This window comes from Labrus bergylta, chromosome 14 (assembly GCF_963930695.1).
Source record: "Labrus bergylta chromosome 14, fLabBer1.1, whole genome shotgun sequence".
NCBI lineage: Eukaryota > Metazoa > Chordata > Actinopteri > Labriformes > Labridae > Labrus > Labrus bergylta.
The window spans coordinates 18,997,818-19,016,484 of NC_089208.1; the positions used below are offsets into that span (position 1 = coordinate 18,997,818).

The 18,667-nt window shown below is 41.8% G+C and overlaps 1 protein-coding gene across 7 annotated transcripts in view; it reads left to right on the plus strand.

The window, feature by feature from the left end:
• Positions 1 to 755: 755 nt before the first annotated feature.
• Positions 756 to 18,667, plus strand: part of cadm2a (cell adhesion molecule 2a) — a 221,774-nt gene continuing 203,862 nt past the window's right edge. For 4 of the 7 annotated variants that reach the window (XM_020639821.3, XM_065962691.1, XM_020639825.3 and 1 more), the window contains exon 1: positions 757 to 1,277. In XM_020639821.3, coding sequence (XP_020495477.1) covers positions 1,217 to 1,277 — 61 coding nt within the window. In that variant the 5' untranslated portion in view covers positions 757 to 1,216. Of the gene's footprint in view, positions 1,278 to 18,667 lie in introns of all 7 variants that reach the window. The other 3 variants (XM_065962690.1, XM_020639823.3, XM_020639822.3) reach the window with 3 other exon arrangements.

Sequence of the window (18,667 nt, forward strand, 5' to 3'; positions counted from 1 at the left end):
ATCAACACGTCCACTGCAAAAAATGATCATAAGGGTTCCTCTTTTTTTACCCTGATCTGGCTTACATTGATAGAGAATGTTGAGGAAAGGGCCAACTCCTGGAGGCTATGCTTCTCACGCTGTATTTATATGCACTAAAATTGAAAGAAATCACAGTCAAATTGAATAATTTCACATTTTTAGCAGATGATTCAGATCTATGTCAGTGATCTTCTTCTCTGGTTGCTGCTTGAGAAGCCTCTGCACTGCTTGCTGAGAATTCTGCTTTAACAATGAACTCTGCTTTTAAGAAATGAGCGTAAATAATTCTGTTTACTTTAATTTACAGAATAGATATTTTCACATTTCCTCTCATCTTCCCACCTCTCCACGGTTTGTTATTTTTGTGTTTAAATGTGCAGTTTGTAAATGTGTTTATTAGAGAGTTATACCTTTATTTATATTACATTTGGTTTCATTTGTTTTGCAAAAATGGCATAAAGCGAAATTCAAAAGCAAGTTCTTTATTTCTAAACTACAAAAAGTTAAATGCTAAGAGGGATAATCATATAGCATTGACATTTGTATTACTTTAAGTATTTTTACAGTCACTAAAAGTAAAAAAAAAATGATGATTTTGATATTTCTTGCAGTGTGTCTCACACGCTGACCCCCCCCTCCTCGCCTCTTTCCCCCCCATTTCGCTTAGACTCGCGTCCTCGTGATTGGCCCACCTTCTGTGTCCGTCAAAGCTGCGTGGGCGGGACTCAAACAGTCCACTCGTGTTCGCTGCTCTGTGGATTGTGCGCCACAGCAGACCGGGACCGGGGCAGACAGTAGCAGTAACGGCAGCAGCAGCATATTGTGTGATACCGGAGGACTACTCTACCCACTCCCTGAGGTTTACTGCAGTTGTTTGCAGACTCAAAAAAAAAAAAAAAAAAAACCCAACAGAACAGCGCAGTGCACCTTTGCGCCGGTGCATCTCTGAAATTACCCAGACTATTGTTTGGCTCAAGGAGCGATATTATTTCCGCGTTTTAAAGCTGCAAAGTCGGACCGTGAAGTCGGTTGTGTTATCCCCCCTTTCCAAGAGACGCACAAAAGACGCTCGCACTCCCAAGTCCACCTGGATAGCTGAGGAAGCGGTCCGGTCCGGCTCGAGGTCCAGAGGGGAGAGACGGAGAGGAGAAGTTAGCGCAGAAGGAAAGAGGAAGAAAGAGCGAGAGGAGGCAGGATGAATCTCAAGAGCAATTTGATTTTCACCCTCTACACTATTTACGGGATTCTACTTAAAGGTGAGCCCGGGCTTGTACTTGTGCTTTACGCGTGTTTGTGTTGGTGCTTTGTATATGTGTTTGTGTATACAGGCCAACAGCAGGTTCAGGTCCACGCGGGTCCTGGCTGGAGGATGCGGAGCTCTCTCTCTCTCTCTCTCTCTCTCTCTCTCTCTCTCTCTCTCTCCCCCCCTCCCCCCCCTCTCTCTCATTCTTTCTTCCTGTTTGAGTCTCCCATTCTCATGTAGATGTGCGTCTGTGCCTGCGCGCGTGTGTGTGTGTGTGTGTGTGTGTGTGTGTGTGTGTGTACGTGCGCTGAATCTACGTGCGCATGCAAACGTGCGTGATACCATGAGGCGAGAGAGAGGGTTTTGTCCTGTTATACTCGGGACCTCTTGGATGTGAATGTCCAGGAATGAAGGGGACCCTATTTTTTTTTTATAATTGCATGCTCAGGACACGACCTAAAGCCACACAGGCTGGCGTCTCTCTCTCCCCCCCCCCCCCCCCCCCCCCCCCCTGTGTTTACACATCTCAATTTGACTCCCATGCACGAGGAGGTAGTGAAAAAAAAAAGAGCCCGCTAGGAAGACACACCTCAACGTCAAATAACCAACCCCGCGGTTGTTTTTGACTCGCAGCACTTGGATGAGTCACAGAGAGACTGGCAGCGTTTACGCACTGAGCTGATTGATGCTTTTTGAGTAAGACAGAACACCGAATCACACAGACACAAAAATTTATATTTTTTATTTTTCTTGTGTAATATATCTCTCCTCTGTTGAGGTGCGGCGCTTGTGAATCGCACAGTCTGCCCAGGTGTGCCAGCTTAGGGCGTCAAGTAAGGGCTATGGACATGAATAAGTTGTAACAGATGTACAGGCCTGATTTGAATCAAAGAAAGGATCATTTAATTGAAAAATTCCTGCTGATATATTCAGATCTGTCCTCCTCTCAGGTAAAGCTTCACTTTACAAATATCTTCAGCTTGATGATTCTTGTGCCTGGGCTCGAGTTCGCAAAAATGAAACTGAATTCGGTGACAGCTGATCAAGTCTGAATGCAAAAATCCTTCTTTTATGGAAGATCACACAGCAGAAAGCGAAGGTGCGTTCAGGCCACGTCGAGGACCTGACTGTAAACAGGAGATTAAGGTGACATTGGGGGTCAAGGTCACAGTGGATATATATAATAGGAAGCTTCGGAGTGTTTTTATAGTGATGCATTAGTGTAGAGATAGGATAGATACATAACAAAGTAATAGCTTTTGTAATATAAAAGCATCTTGTGCATTGCTGTAGAATATTCTTATAATGGGAATGAATTCCTCGAGCAGAAACTTTGCAGCTTTGTTCTAAAGTGGAATGCATTAATTTCTCTTCCAGAATCGCTGCACTTTAACGAATCTGATAGAAAGTGGCATGAGCACAACCCAGTGGTATTTTTTTGGTTGTATTTCATTCTCTGTAAACTGAACACAGTGTATAAAACATTAGGAAGTAATGGATAGCGTCCAAGTCCTATAATGGATCCAAGAAAAATGTAGCACAATACAGATTTATGTTAAAAGTTGTGAAGGGGGGGCACATCTTCTTGAGTTGCCTTCACCCATGCTGTGTCACAATAGCAGGAGGGTGATGGATTCACTCTGAAACAACTGTCTGCCTAACAGCAGGGCCACATATGCCACGCTGAGCATCAGTTTTGCGATATAAAGTCCAATTCCTCCCACCCTTGAATCATATCAAGCAACGCACTGCAAATTTATCCACATGAAAACTTGGCTTTGACAGCCGTTTTCCACACGAGAATGTACGATGAGAAATCCCAGATGAGGGACCACTTGAATCTCTCCAGCATTCTTTTTTTTTTTTTCTATTAGAGATGTGTGTGTGTGTGTGTGTGCGCGTGCGCGTGCATGTGTGTTAGAGAGCAGCCATTTCTTAATAACCAGACATGATTAAGGCTATTCTTATCATAATGAATTGCTATGTAATGAGGTATCTCAGGGTGTCTGATACATCCTATATAGCAAGCACTGCAGCATTTATTGACGTTCCAGAGCCTGCCTCTTCCTCTGTATCCTCCTAAGGGCGGCACACTCCTTATATGAGGGCGTGTGCGTGTGTGCGTATGTGTGTTTGCATATATCCCTGCAAATGTGTGACCTGTTCGTAGAGCTTACGTTTGAAGAGGCCTCAGCAAAGACATAACAGCAGAGCACACTTCGGGGCTGGTTTGATGTGTGGTTTCCTTCTACACACACACACACACACACACACACACACACCATACGCACACATCAGTCTCTTCCTCTCTCTCCCTCGCACTGAAGAGGATAATGCTAGGCTGCTTGATTTGAACAGTCATCTCTCGGTGCAAGACCTATTATTGTATAGGTTCCACACAGCAGGCAGGTCAGCCTCCTCCTGAATGAAGTCTACCTCGCTGAAGCCGTATCCTCGCGCTCTGTAAATGACAGCTGTTTCAGCCCCTCTGGCCCGCCGCCAGCTGGCATCAAGACATCCAGAGACACTGAATCTCTGTCACCAACTAGACCTGCCCGCGCTATATAGTGTGAATGGGAAGTGTTGTGATGGAGGTTGTTGTTTACCAAACAGCCCGAGTTGTTAACATATTATCCGGTGTGTCTCATGTGCTCGTGCCGGAGCCGGAGAAAACAGCCTGTTATGCAAATGTCCCCTCTTACGTAAAAGCTCGGGGCTGAGCGGTAGGCGAGGAGGGGAGATGCAGGCAGAGAGAGAGAGAGACAGAGACAGAGAGAGAGAGAGAGAGAAAGAGAGGGAGAGGGAGATGTTCTAGAAAAGAGGAGTTGATGTAAGAGTAAATGTGGGTGGAGAGGTGTGGAGGAGGAATGTGCAATCTCCTTAGCTAAAGTGTGCACAATGTGCCCATGCCTGTTTATCGCCGCTGCTCTCTCTCTGTGTCCTCTGCGTCCTGTCACTCGGCCCGCCCGCTAGTCCGCCTGTTTTGAACTCTGATCTTGCTTGCCTAAATACAAACCCCTGCTGAGGGATGTGTTTATCCCCGCAGTGAGTCTAAGCCCTCTGGAGGCTGACCCTCCATCCCTCTGTACTTCCGTCCATTCCTCCCTCGCTTCATCCTCCCATCCTGGTGTGGAAGCTTTGTAGCACAGCAGCGTGGGAAAGCTTCTGATAACAAGCAGCCTTGTGTGTGTGTGTGTGTGTGTGTGTGTGTGTGTGTGTGTGTGTGTGTGTTGTAAAAGTGTGTGTGGTGTTTGAAGAGACACTGATTACACAGGAGAAAACAAGATGTTCTCTCTCTTTCCTGGTCCTCTGCTCTCTGCCTCCTGCTTCTGTGTGAGAGAGAGTGTTCTATTGACATTACCATGCTTTGACAGGTAGAACATGTGAGGATCTACGTACCTCAAACCAATGCCATGCTGACACACACACTTACACATCACACACACGCACACACACACATGGAACTCCACTGTGGATTCATTGCTGCACTGCCAGGGGATTTCCCATGATCAAAGCCAGTCTTTTGTTAGTCCAGGTGTTAAAAATAAAGTTTGAACAGAGAGGAGGAGGAGGCTTTAAGTACATGGCAAGTATTCGGAGCTTACAAGCTCTTTATGGCAGAACTGCTCCAGGAACGGTTACTGTACGGTGAACCTACCACCTGCTTCCAAATCCTGTATCCAATCAGTTAACTGCTGAACATGTAGCTTGGAAATGTGAAATAAAGCAAGACACGCTTAATACAAATGCTCATATGGTGGGCTTATACATACAGATACATTTAGACAGAAGGAGGCAGAAGGTCAGTCCATGCTGAGCTTAGTACACGTGTAATCACAGATGGCGGTGAATCACAGGTGGCAAAAAAAAACTTAAACCAAGCAAGAAAACATGGAGGGGTTAAAAAGTTTTAAGCGTCATGCAAATGTCTTCCTTTGTTTCCCAGTGAGCCGGTGGAAATCTCCTATGAGCGTGTAAATTAAGATTTATTCAGTGACACAACACAGACGGCAATGCCAGACAGATAAGACAGCGTTTTGTCAGAAAATCTTTTTCATAGCGTCGGATTAGAAGGGTTAAAAAATAATTCTTGAAATCAATATTTATTTTTGCTCTTTTTCATTTTGTTCCCATGTGTCATACAGAGAGAGAGGGTGAGCTTGAAGAATGGAGGGGTAAAAAGATTTATGAATAGAAGAGCTCATCATTTGCTGTGGTATTTAATTTAACCTCCGTTACTGAGAATGAATCATTTGATCTAGAATTTTCCCAAGCATACCAACATTTTTTTTGGATTAAGTGTTGGTGGGTTTCCAAGTATAAGTGTTCAATTTGTGGTTGAACTAGTGTTGTAGTCAAGACCACACCGACCGAGACCAAGACGTACCCGAGACCAGAGTGCTCCAAGACCGAGATGAGACCAAGACCGGGACCATAAATATCAATGAAACATCATCATCATGTGTTTAGCAGGCGTGTCATTCACGTAGACTGTAACACCAGGAAGGTTGCGGTCATAACCGGGGGACAAAAATCAAATTAATGAATGTTTTGAAGTTATTAGTTGTTTTTTTTAGAAAGGGGCGTTTTCCTTCTAATCAAAGTAATTACATGGAAAAATAATATCAGTGGTAGTCTTGAATGGTCTTGAGACAAAAATGCTTTCGATTCTCAGACGAGACCGAGACCTTCATAAAGTGGTCCTGACACTAAGACCAGTTTCGAGTACTACAACACTAGGTTGAACTATAGTGTGCACTAGCTAGGTAGTAGTTATCAGTGATTGATTCAAGTTGTGTATTTAATTTCGTCATCATTTTTTGTGTATATAAAAATGTTAGAAAAACTTTATGGGTTCAGGAAGGACTTTCTTTATAATTTACATGTTACTATGGCTTCTTTCTTGTACCCCCTTTGGCCTTTCATTCTGTGAAGATAAGCCCAGACATTAGATTCGTCCAGATTATGTATTTCTAAGAAGAAAAAGGCACAAATGTGACTTCAGTTCACTTATCTAGATCTCTCTCTCTCTCTCTCTCTCTCCTGTAGCTTCTCTGCAGTTCAGTGTCGTCTCGTCAAGTAATAGGTAGCTTGCAAATCCATGCCCTCAAAATTGCTTCCCTAAAATTGAAAACAGAAATCAATTGAACAATTTGTCAAGCACCAGTATTCTAATATTAAAGGCCCTCTATTTCATTCTCATTGTGGGAAGCTTAGAAATCATCTCCCAAATCTGAGCCCGTGTTTAAATTCCCGGAAGTGCAAAAACATTCAGACAAGGCAAGGTAGGTTTTTTTTTTTTTTTTGGGAGAGCACATTTTATACACTGATGCAATTCCGCCATACAGAGTAATGAAACATAATAAAAGACACTGATTTCAAATTCAAAAGCATATGAGAAAAAGATTCACAGTGTACTTAAATTCATTTGTTATGTATTTGGATAAATAATACATTGTGTTTATATTCAGAAATAATGCCCATATTTGATACAGTCAAGTGGAACTACCTTCTGTTAATGATACAAGTGTCGGTGTACCGTAATGATTAGTGATGTGTTTCTTAGCAGAGTGATACCTTTGTGATGGAATCCACACTTGAACAGTAAAAGACATTCAAACTATATCTCAGTCAGTGGGTCGTGGCTTCTAATCCAACCTTGGCCATTCGCTGCATGTCATCCCCCACTCTCTTCTCCCAAAACTTCATTCCTTGTCTCTGTTCTTCAGCTGTCCACTCTAATAAAGTCCAAAAGTCCCCAAAAATATTTAAAAAAAAAGACCCAAAACTGTATCTTGTGGTTCAACTCATCATTTATTGCTCTGTACACAACATCATTAAAAAGACAAAAGTGGATAGTTAAAATTAAAACAGCGCTTAAAGATAGATTTGCAGTCATACGATGGGAGAGAAGGCACTGGAAAAAAATAGCTTTTAGTGTGGACTTAACAGTGGTCAGAGTCTGAGCTGGTTTTACATCGGCTGAAAGATTATTCCAGGTCTGAGCTGTATGATAAAATTCTGCTTCATCCTGTTTTGTTCTTACTCTTGGGACTGCCAGTAAACCAGCCCCAGTTGTCCTCGGGGTCCCAGACTTCTCACATGTCACAAGCATGTCAGAGAGGTTTTTTGAGACACGCCGCAGAGAGACTTCTGCACAAGCAGTTGGAGGAGAGGTTCATGCTGCCTGTATTTCAGAACACAATGACACGAAGACTGTGTCCTATGAGAATATGTTCTTACTGTAAAATACCCATTTCATACATATTTTGCAGGTTTTCCAGCACAAGCACGTCCCCAGAGCTTCAAAGCATTCAACCATTCAAGTTGGCTTTACAGATCCTGGCAAGAAATCTCCTGAAAATAAAATAAAGACTAAGTAATTGGCTGCATGATGATGATGATGATGATGATGATGACGCACCATCACGGGTGGTTGTGGTAATAACTGCACATTTTAAGCCAACACTTAAAAAAAAAAAAAAGCATCCCTAATTATGTTATCAGGCTTAAATTCAAGAACATGTCACATTTATAAGATAGCAGTTTAATTCAGATCAATAGCGCATTATTTGAGCTTAAGTGATAGGCATTATCTAATAGAATCATATGCTAGTGAGGATGTGTGCTAATAGCTTCCTGGTTCCAAGTACAGAGCATGAGTCAACCTCGTTTCTAATCCACAGATAAAACGCTTTGGTACAGAATCAATGCAGAATAAATGTAGGGTTTTTTTTATTTATTTTTATTTTGGCATCCACCCTGTGTTTCATATCCCTTCTGTGGATGGTAATTTAAAGCCAGCCCAAATCGAGAAAAGGGAGAGATCAAATGCAGCCTCACATGTAGAACATTGAGAATCAGAGCCCACAGGTGGATTTGGCTGCTACAACAGTCGAAGCAGACAGCGAGTTAGCACCCTAAATAAACCTCCCAGTAGGGAGCTCAGCTAAGATATCAGCTGAAGGGGCTTTATTCAGAGTTGATTCAGAGTGATTTTTATTGAAAAGTAAGCATACAGATTAATGTTTGAATTACCAAATGATTCATCTACACAAAGTACAAAGAGAGCTTGGAAATGTCTATGAGTTCCAACGTCAAGTTCCAGTCCTCATGACCTCCACTGGCTCCCCAGCCCCCAGCGTATCAACTTAAAGCTCCTCACCCTCACTTACAAAGCCCTTCACAACCTGGCTCCCCCCTACCTGTCTGAGCTCCTCCTCCGGCATACTCCCACCCGCACTCTCAGGTCTGCGGATGCAAACCTCCTCCGGGACAGGGCTTTCTCCATTGCTGCTCCCACCCTCTGGAACTCACTCCCAAAAAACATCCGAGACTCCCCCACACTCACCTCCTTCAAGAAATCCCTCAAAACTCACCTCTTCATCACTGCCTACAACCACTAACACTGTCACCAAGAACTACTTCAAAATAATGTAAAAGAATCATGTCCTGGATTTGGCAGTTGCTTTCGACCTGGAAATTGTTCCCTCAAGAAGTCAGATTGGTTTCTCATCTGCCATTGTTGTTTACAAAGCTGATATCAGATGTCCCGCCCTGTCTTGGTTCTGAATGGTCGGTAAGGAAGAAGTGACTTTGATCAGAACAGCGTAGTTCCAAAAGTTGAACTATTTTCAACTGAGGACACAGCAGATGGGCGCTGCCAGTGCAAAATTGGCATCAATAGACACAGGCCCTAAAACTGTTACATACTAGCTGTAACGCTACAGTTTTCTGCAACCTGTACCTGTTGCATAAAAGAAATATCACACTGAAGGTTGTGCTATTATACTGAATATTTGCACAGCTGTGATTATATTTTGAACTCAGCCTGTTTTTATCCATCACACAATTACAGCCGTGTTGATTTTCAGTATAAAAGCACACCCTCTTGTGTGTATTCTCATCTAGAGTCATAATGTGAAAATAGTAGCATTTATCAGTAGGAGATTTGTTATTATCTGACCACTGGCTGGATTATCAGGGTTAAAAGGTTTGTAAAACTTCGCTTGTTCATATAAATAAAAAAAAAACAAATTTCGCTTTCTTTGTTTCAGTCAGACTTCAGTGATTAGATATCATCTACCCATACACATTTAACACCAGCACATACCTAGAGAAACATAGACAGTGTTGAGTGCTGGTAGGTGTGTACGCCTGTATGCATATGTGATGTCTGCATTAGCATTGAATTCCAAAGGATTAGCGAGGGGCTAATCTGAAGCTCCAGTCTTTGACAAGCCATGTGTCACTAATCTCAAACACTCTGGAACAAAGAGACACAAACACAATCACCTTTTGGATTAAAACCCTCCATGCAGAGGGTGCTGTAATCTTTCACTCAAAGAAGGAAAATGTGGAAGAAGAACTTTTAAGAAGAGAAATTAGAGGGGAAACACAATATAATGACATTATTTTCTGCCCACAGCATGCATGTTTGCAAATGGGCATGCAAAGAGGCTGTGGGTTGCTTTGACATGCTCTTCCAGTTGAACCAAACATGCTTTTCAAGTTCATGTATCGCCCCCCTCTTAACTACTCTTAGTCAAAGATAATGTTCTTTTTATGTCATGTGCCCTTTCATCTGACAGCTCCTTTTCATACAGCTCCCTCTGGGCCGGCTTCTGGAGACTCTGAAGTACATGTTACAGTAATCATTTTCTTCAACAGAGATAAAGATATGGACAGCCGTGACTCCGCCGTCTCCCCACAGCTCTCCTGTTCAGACTCTGATATTGTTCGGGGACTCTGTGTCTGTGTTCTTGACAGAAATGAATTCAGCCAAAGCAAAGTCAGCCCATATTGTGTACAGAAACATTCGCACGCACCAGGCCATATTGTATGTGTACACCAAAAACAATACACACTCCTGCAAACACACACACACACACACACACACACACGCACACACACACACACACACACACACACACACACACACACACACACACACACACACACACACACACACACACAACATGCAAACTTATGCACAGAAAACCCCAGAGGGCTAAAGACACAGCAGTGAGAAAACAGCAGACTGTTTGCTTGTTTTAGTGACTGCATTTTCAGGATTCAAATGAAGCTGAAAATAAAGGCATTGTTTGACTCTTTTTGACTGTCCCCATTAGGAAAGTGCAATTTCAATATTTTTTATACTTGAGAACTCTCACTAACCTATGAATGAGTAATCGAACCCTCAAAAATTATACATGTGACTTCACTTGTCCTGGACACAAGTACAAGGAGTGCTTGAGTTCTCAATAATTACCCCCATCCCTAGCACACACAGGCACAATTAATTTTCAGACAAATTAGGGTTGACAGGAAGAATTTTGATGAAAAATGATGAAAAATGTAATCCAACTATAGAGGAAAAGAAGAATAGGAAAGTAAAGAAAGATGTTTCTCTTCAGTTCTCTTCTCACTCTGCAGGAACTTTCATTGTCTTTATAGCTAAAGGTCCATTAAAGGCAGAGTCCATTCACTTCACAAACAGGAAATGAACCACAGAAAATCCCACAGATCGATTCACATTTTTCAGAGTCACCACTACTATTCCATAAAGTGATCCCTCATAAAAAGTTGCAACCCATCTTTAATGACAGTGCTCATTTCCTTCTGATGTCTGTGAGACATTTGGAAAGCAAATGGAAACTCTGACTCGTTCATTTCTCGTTTGCCGTAATATTGTTTTTAATCAGCTTCAAAACGCAGCTGCCGCTAATGATATGGTTCTTTAATATCGTGCAAAACATTGATTTATTAGGCTACTTAATTGCTTTACTTGTACTTGTACAATAGCAATATGGAGTTATGTCATGATTCTAATTGAAAAGCGGGATTTTCTATTTCCACAAATACACATCTGTACACTTGTTTTAGCTTTGTGGTCTCAAAGGAAGCCTAGAAGTAGCTAAAGCTAATTGAAATATAATTCCCCAGAGGCACTTGTTCGTGTTAATTGACTTTCTGTGTGTGTATCTGTGTGTGTATGTGCGCTCTTAAGTGTGTATGTTTTTGTATTTATAGTATGCCAGAAGTCACTTTCTGGTCCCTTGTCGAATCATCGCTCAAGGCCCCCCCCACCACCCCCCCCCCCCCCCCCCCCCCCAACGTCTTAATTTGTTGTTTGAAAGTTATTAGTCTGTTTTAACATATTCCCCATTTGTATACACGTCTAATGTAGTCAAATGATTCAGTTAGAGTGATAGAACTGAGCTTGTCCTTTCCATTGTGGTTGTTCCTTCTCGTCGTAAATCAAAGCAGGTTTTTTGTCCTCTGTTTTCTTTCAGTTCTTATATCTCAGGCGAGTGGTAAAGTGCTGAACAATGGGACGCACACTGGTGTGTGTCTGTGTGTACAGGTTTCTGTGTGTGTTCTCATGTGAAACTAGAGAGGTCCCATATAAAAGCCTGCAATTACCTGATTACTTTTGAGAACTGCAGTAGTGTATTGTATTTCATCCTTATTGAAAAGGTTTCACACCCATACCAGTATTGACATACACAGGGACCCGCACATACACAGGGACCCGCACATACACAGAGGCTTTAAAACACTCACAATAAAACATTTTAATACTGTGTGTTAATATCCAGACATTTAAGTACATTCGGTCGTCAGAATAAATCATGATTCATAGATTTGTTCCAAAAACAGTGGTGTGGACAGCTCAATCATAGTTGTGACTGCTTTAACTACTGTTCTACAGCCGCTGTAAAGAGCAGTCCACTGCAGGTGCAGAGCGGAGGGTTAGTCATAGCTAGCAAATTGTTTGCAGTAAATGCTTTCCAATTGCACATCTTAAGGATGTTTTTTTTTTTTTTTTTTTTTTAAGTAAAGGATGATTAGAACCTGTCATAGCTCAAAACAAAGCTGTTTGAATTAAAAAAAAAAAAATCAAATCTATGTTCCTCTGACACTTTCTAGAGCAGTGGTTTAAAACCTTTTTTTCTTTGGACAACCTCAGAGCAGACAGCCACACCCCCCAACCTCCCCCTCTCAGGCGCCAATCCTAGGGGGGCCTGGGCCCCAGTTTGGGAACCAATGCTCGAGTCTATAGGACACAGGTTCTCTGGGCTACAGCTAACATTATAGGTTATGATTTGTTTATGAGCTAAGCTGAACAACATTTATATACCCAATCTTCACTGGGTAATTATTTTAGCCTACAGCTGTTGAAAAATCATTCTTTGTTAATATTCTATTCATCCCATTGGCATTGAAAGGTTACTTTGTACTGGTCTATGCTCAAGTGTAATGTCTGAGTCAGTGTCTACAAGGAAAAGAAATGTAATCTTAACATCTCTGCACCGACATGATAGTTGTGATGCCCCTCAGTCCTTTAAATGTTGCTGTTTCTCAATGACTCTGCTCTCACACTGCTGCTTATATCTTTCTGTTATTATTTCCATCGATCCTGTCTCTCGGAGTATTCCAAAATCCTGACATTGGTCCTAGGCTTGGAGTGTGGCCGCTACCTGTGTTGAGATCGCTGCAGGCCTGTTGTAGAGAGGAGGGAAGATGGAGTCAAGTGAGACAATTTATAACAGTTAAAAACCAAATGAACTGAGACCCTTGGCTTGGTTGAGCGAGCGGCAGCATACATAATGCGCCTTAGGGATTCCTTCTCCACACTCATTGTGCTGCTCAGTGTGTGTATGTTGTGTGAGTCCAGGCTAGCGAACACATAGCACACAGAAACACACAGCCCCCTCCACCATCTGTCTCTGTTTGCCACATTGCAAATCCATTAAATGCTACACAACATTATTCCCCCCATCCTAAGTGGCACACACCCCTGAGCTTTCTCCCACTATCCCACTCAGTGGAACGACGACAATTTGCTACCACATGCACGTCTTTGTTAAAGATGCTGTGGCATGTTTCCAGCTGGATTTAATACACATTTTCATGCTCCATTTGCATTTTTTGTGAGTTGGTGTTTAGCATCGAGATTTTACAAGCCTGTTTGCTTGTTCCTGCAGCTTCATGCACTTGTGTGATAAGATATTTACCACTGGCCACTGGACTTTAATAATCCTGTTTCCTCAGAAATAATATTTGTGTTTTGGCAGACTGATTTGACACATACACTTGCACACTGCATGAAGGTTTGGCTGAGTAGTTTTATGGCAAACTCATCTCCAGTTCTAATCAAAAAAGCTTCCGCGGCCCTGAACCTCCTGCTGGGGAAACAAAGAAGTTATTATGTTTTTAAATGGTCTCCAATTACGAGTAATTCCACTGCCTATCTTAAAGCTATTTGCTTTTCTCTCACTTTGCTCCAGTTGGAAGAAAACACATTTTGCTTTGCAAAAACAACCAATGAGAGAAGGTAGACATGCAGCCGCTGTTCTTGTTGGACGGCAGAAATAGTCTGTCTTTCTTCGCACTCCCTCTCTGGCTGTCTTCATCTCTTATCATTAGAAAACAGGAAACACAGTTTACTCAATTCCTCCTTTATCTTCCTCATTAGTGTTTGTCTCACAGTGCACTCAATTACTCAGTCCATCACTCCCCTATACCCACAAGTCAAAAGCTTCCACAGGCTGAAGTGAGTCAAAAGCTTTGAGTAGTTAGAATCCACTAAGACTCATTAGTGAGTAGATTGTGATGCCAAAATTGTGCATTTATGTGTTTAACATTAAGCTTTCGTGCACTTAATACAGCTAGTCAGAGGCGTCCTACTGTGGCATTTAATAACTTTTAAATGTCAGTCTATGGCCCACGTGGGAAGTGAACCTAACACAGCTGGATTAGCTTGGATGGAGTGGATTTCAAATGTAACCTTGGCTGTGTTTTCTGGCGTCAGCAGCACTAATTTCTTTCTTGATTGTATGGCATTTGAGTAAAAACAGCATTTTAGACGGGGGGGATTTGTCTTCATAATTGTTTTAGAAAATTGTTAGTGCTCCTGGTAGCATTCTTTCAACTGCTTGTATCATCTGACCATTTCACATCCACGTAGGAGGAGTATAGGCTCTTGTATTTCCAAAAAGAAAACCAACACGAAATGTGGAACTCGAGGTCAATCAATTAATTTGAATCATAAGACATGGGTGCCTCAAATCATTTATTTTGCATTCCTTTCAAACATATTTATACAGAAGAAACATATAACTCCAATTATGAGATTTGTTTCCCTCCCGTCTTGTTTCCATACCACACATTGCAAATTTATGCTATGGCTACATTCCCACACTAGCTTGCCAACATGCTGATGGTGCTGTAGGCCTATGTGAATCCAGTTCAAACGGACCAGCTAATGCTAATCTCTGCTAATCCTCTAAGACGCACCCTCAGAGCAACATTATCATGCTACTCTGTCGCTGAGTAGGATAGTGGAGCAGAGAGGCGACAGCACAATGGTGAATGGAGATATCAGCATAGCAAATATTAAATCATAACAGCTGACACGCACAAATCCTCACACCAGTGGTCACCTTCCAATGCCCGCTCCTGCAAGCACACACACACACACACACACACACACACACACACACACACACACACACACACACACACACACAGAAACACACGCAAAGCTGCAGACATGAGCTATTACTGGCGAGATAGTCCCAAAATCTCCAGGCACTGCAGTAATAATGAGACCGTGTTAACCACAGTTGCACTGAGCTGGTAAATGGCATCCTACTCTCCAGGACTGAGCACTGATCCTAAGCCCTCTTCTTAATGCACTGGTCACCATAATCCTGACCTCACTAAAAGTGAGCCTCAAAACCAAAAAAAAAAAAAAAAGGAGCAATATTTTTTAACTGTGGTGAATCCTCCATTCAGCTGGTCCCAGTCGAGCCTGTCGGAGGGGAGGTGACCTTCACGTGACATAATCCTGGAGCCACCTTTTACCCCCATAGGCATTATAATCACAGAGCTGACACCAGTTCAGAGGCACATTTTAACTTTTCTTTTGATGAATCTGATAACATTACGAAAATGAAGCTCTGAAGTACAGAGCGAATCCAAGATCTGCAGAATTGGCTGCATTAGAGATTTTCCGTCGGATATGTACGTCGATGTTGCAAGGCAATGCTATATCAGGACTTAATTTCACTTTGCACATAACAGCAATGAAAGAAAAAAAAACTTGAATGTGATATGAAATAATAAATTATTTTCTGACAGCTGCATGCAGATTTACACATGGCAGCCGTTTTTGTTATCTGCAATCTTTAATAAAAGCTGTAGTTTGAATCTTGACACCAAGGCCCATGCTCGCCTTGATATCCTCTTCATGTGCATCATAATGTAGCTGTTCTTTTCATTTAAAAAAAACAAAAAAACAAAACATTTATAATTGATATTTTTCTTGAATTGATGAATTGCAGCTCACTCTGTCCTCTCATATAACTACACGGTTCTGTCACGCTCTTTCACTCCATGGTAGAATGTGCTGATTCCAGCGAGTGTTTCTCGTCACACTTGGGGTTCATTATGTCTAAAAAAAGATATAGCTGCATATATAAAGTAAGTCTGCCACTTCAGTAGACAGAAATGTGACATATAAATTGCGGTTTTTCACTTTGAATTAAGCTAAATGCTGAACTCGCTGACAATATGGTGCATTATGTCTGTGCACAGAAAGTGAATAAAGCAAGCAAAGGCCGGAGATGCCTGCTGAATGCTCTTGTGAAACATCTAAGTAGAAATTTATTTGCTTATCTGTATTTTAATAGGTCTTTAATAGGTCTATACCAAAAAAGGAATATTGCGTGAACTGCTTGCAATGCTTGCATCCTTGTTCCAGCTTGATTTCAAAATGAATAGCATGATCCCTGAAGTCTACAGCGGGTACTTGTCGTATAAAGGAGATCCTCTTTGAGAGGAGAGATAACAGAAGAGAAAGAAAGGAAGGTAGAATGAATAGGTAGAATGACTTTAAAAAAAAGGCTCAGATGGAAAAAAAAAGAGAACAGAAAATGAAGCAGGGGAAGGTGATGGCTTGTTTTCAGATGTTATGCGTGAGTGTTTGTTGTGCCTGTGGCTCGGCTGGGATCCTGATTGACATGTCACCGGCCACTGCTGTGCCAGTGCTCTATGAAAGCCCCGCTGTGATAAGATGAAATGAGACAGAGATCAGGGTTACAGCGAAGCATTGTGTTTGTGTGTCATAAATGGGTTGAGGGTGTAGGAGGTGGGGGATGAAAGAATTATGTGGGGGTAACAGGGTGGATGGATGTGGGGGGAGAGGAGAGGAATTCCTACACCACATCTGCTCCTCTGTCACAGACAGGAATTAGGAGCAGGGGCAGATTAACCTGGCACGTTTTAAGGGGGGAACAAAGATAATTTTGCACCATATATTGGTGAAATGCAGCCATGTACGAGATATGCAGGAAATGAGCCTTAACACAGCGTCAGTCTTGTGCTCAACCACCTAAACTAACAAACTCTAAAAACATAATAAGACAAAAGCCCATTTCAACACATAGGCACAGAGATACAACAGTAGCAAGGGAAGGTGGTATTATATAAGGGCCATGTGTTCCTGGTGAAGCATGTGAATTGAGTTTACAAGTACACACATGGCGGCCGTTTTTTTCCTTTGACATCAGACCCAGGGTTGGAGTCAGTTGGTGTACTGCTTTTATCAAGGTTTCTAGTGGAATAAATGGAGATTATCTCACTTATCATTACCATGTCACTTCTTAAAGATTGATCAGCAACTGAAAACACAATGAAGATAGAAACTTCTGAGGGCAATCTAACTATATTTCCATTTAGAACATGATAACCCCATTAGCTACCACCAGGAAACAGCTAACTTTAGCATTCATCTCTCTTATCACCAGAAGTGTCAAAGGGCTAATACCAGAGTTATGTAGTGTTTAATCTAAAATAGGAAAGGTGTGAACTCAGAGCAAACACTAATTAAGACCATAAGAAGTTACAAGCTATCATTAGCCAGGAAGCCATTGAATGCTAACATTAGCATTTGTCTAAGAGCTGTTAGTGGGCTATCAAACCCGATGATTCAATTTGACCTACAACCTTATTTTCCTCCCAACTTCACTTGGCAATCTCTTTAAAGCATTTCACTCTTCCGCCCTGGTGTGACCTAAAAGGAGAATAGCTGCCACAACTTATAGTTGAAAGTTTTACTGTTGTTTTGTTGGGCTCATTGACCTGTATTCTCATTTGAGTTTAACATAATCATAAAACTGTTGTCTTCTAGAATTGGAATAACAATTTATTCTCTGATAGGAGTTGATCTATCCATTTTCTCACTCATTAAGTCTGCATTAAGGCGACCTTATAACGTTATTGCACGTCTAATACAGCAGGCACAAACATTGACAGCCCAACGTATGCGGGCCAGACCCACGACAAACAAATCTTTCATCTTACCATTTGAAGATTTACTGAACTCTCTTGATCATAATAATCCAACAACAATGTTCCCCCACAATTCAATCCAGTAAAAGATTTAGTAATCCTAAAACATAACGTCCATAACGATACACAAAACTGATAAAAAAAAAAACGATTTCACTGATGTTATGATGACACTTCATAACAGCCAATGAGAGCCTTTGTTGAAAGGAGGTGCTGCCCCCTGTCCTGACAGCCAATTACACGCGACTGCGCCGATGACTGACATTCGTAGTTAATGAAATCGTCGTAACATGCATATGCTGCTTCTTTCTTCACACACACACTAAGGAGATTGTCTAAAGGGTTTTCAGTATTGCATTTAAAATATGAATAAGGTGATATTTATACCAAGATAGATTATGAGCCATTAAGTATTAAAAGAAAACAGACAAATCTATGTAAAATTACAAATTCAACTCCCCCATAAAGCTGGAATGGCTAGTGGACTGAGGCTCTGACCAACAAATGGTCGAGTATTCAAGTATGGGGTCACCTCCAGTGAATTTGATTAATTATTGCAATAAAAATCTTTGATTCATATGGTTTTGATTTGCAATACTTTCTCTTAAGCTCGCTCCTTCCTTTACTCCACTTTTTCTCTGTCCTATCTGAATGTTTTACTTCTCTCTTACCCTCAACACCTCACTCTCCAGCGTCACCCGGGGCTTTCATCTTGGCAGGGTGCTTCCTTTATGAGAATACTGCAATTGGCAGACAAGCGCCCTTGTCAGACACCATTCATTGCACTTGCATAGATATGAAAAGTGTTTTAACAAGCTCTGCTGCGTTTAGCAGTGCAGCAGAAACTGCATACCAATGGGCGATGCAGATCCTGTGACCAAATTAAAGACTTAGAGAAGTTTGGAGACAGTTATGTTGATGTCCTTGTCAGACATAAAAGTTTCACAGCAGCGGCCCCAAGGTGGTGAAAAGTTTGCTTTTGCTGATACCCGTGGAGAATTTGGACTTAAAAAAGCAGCAATGAAGTTATTGAACCAGATACTG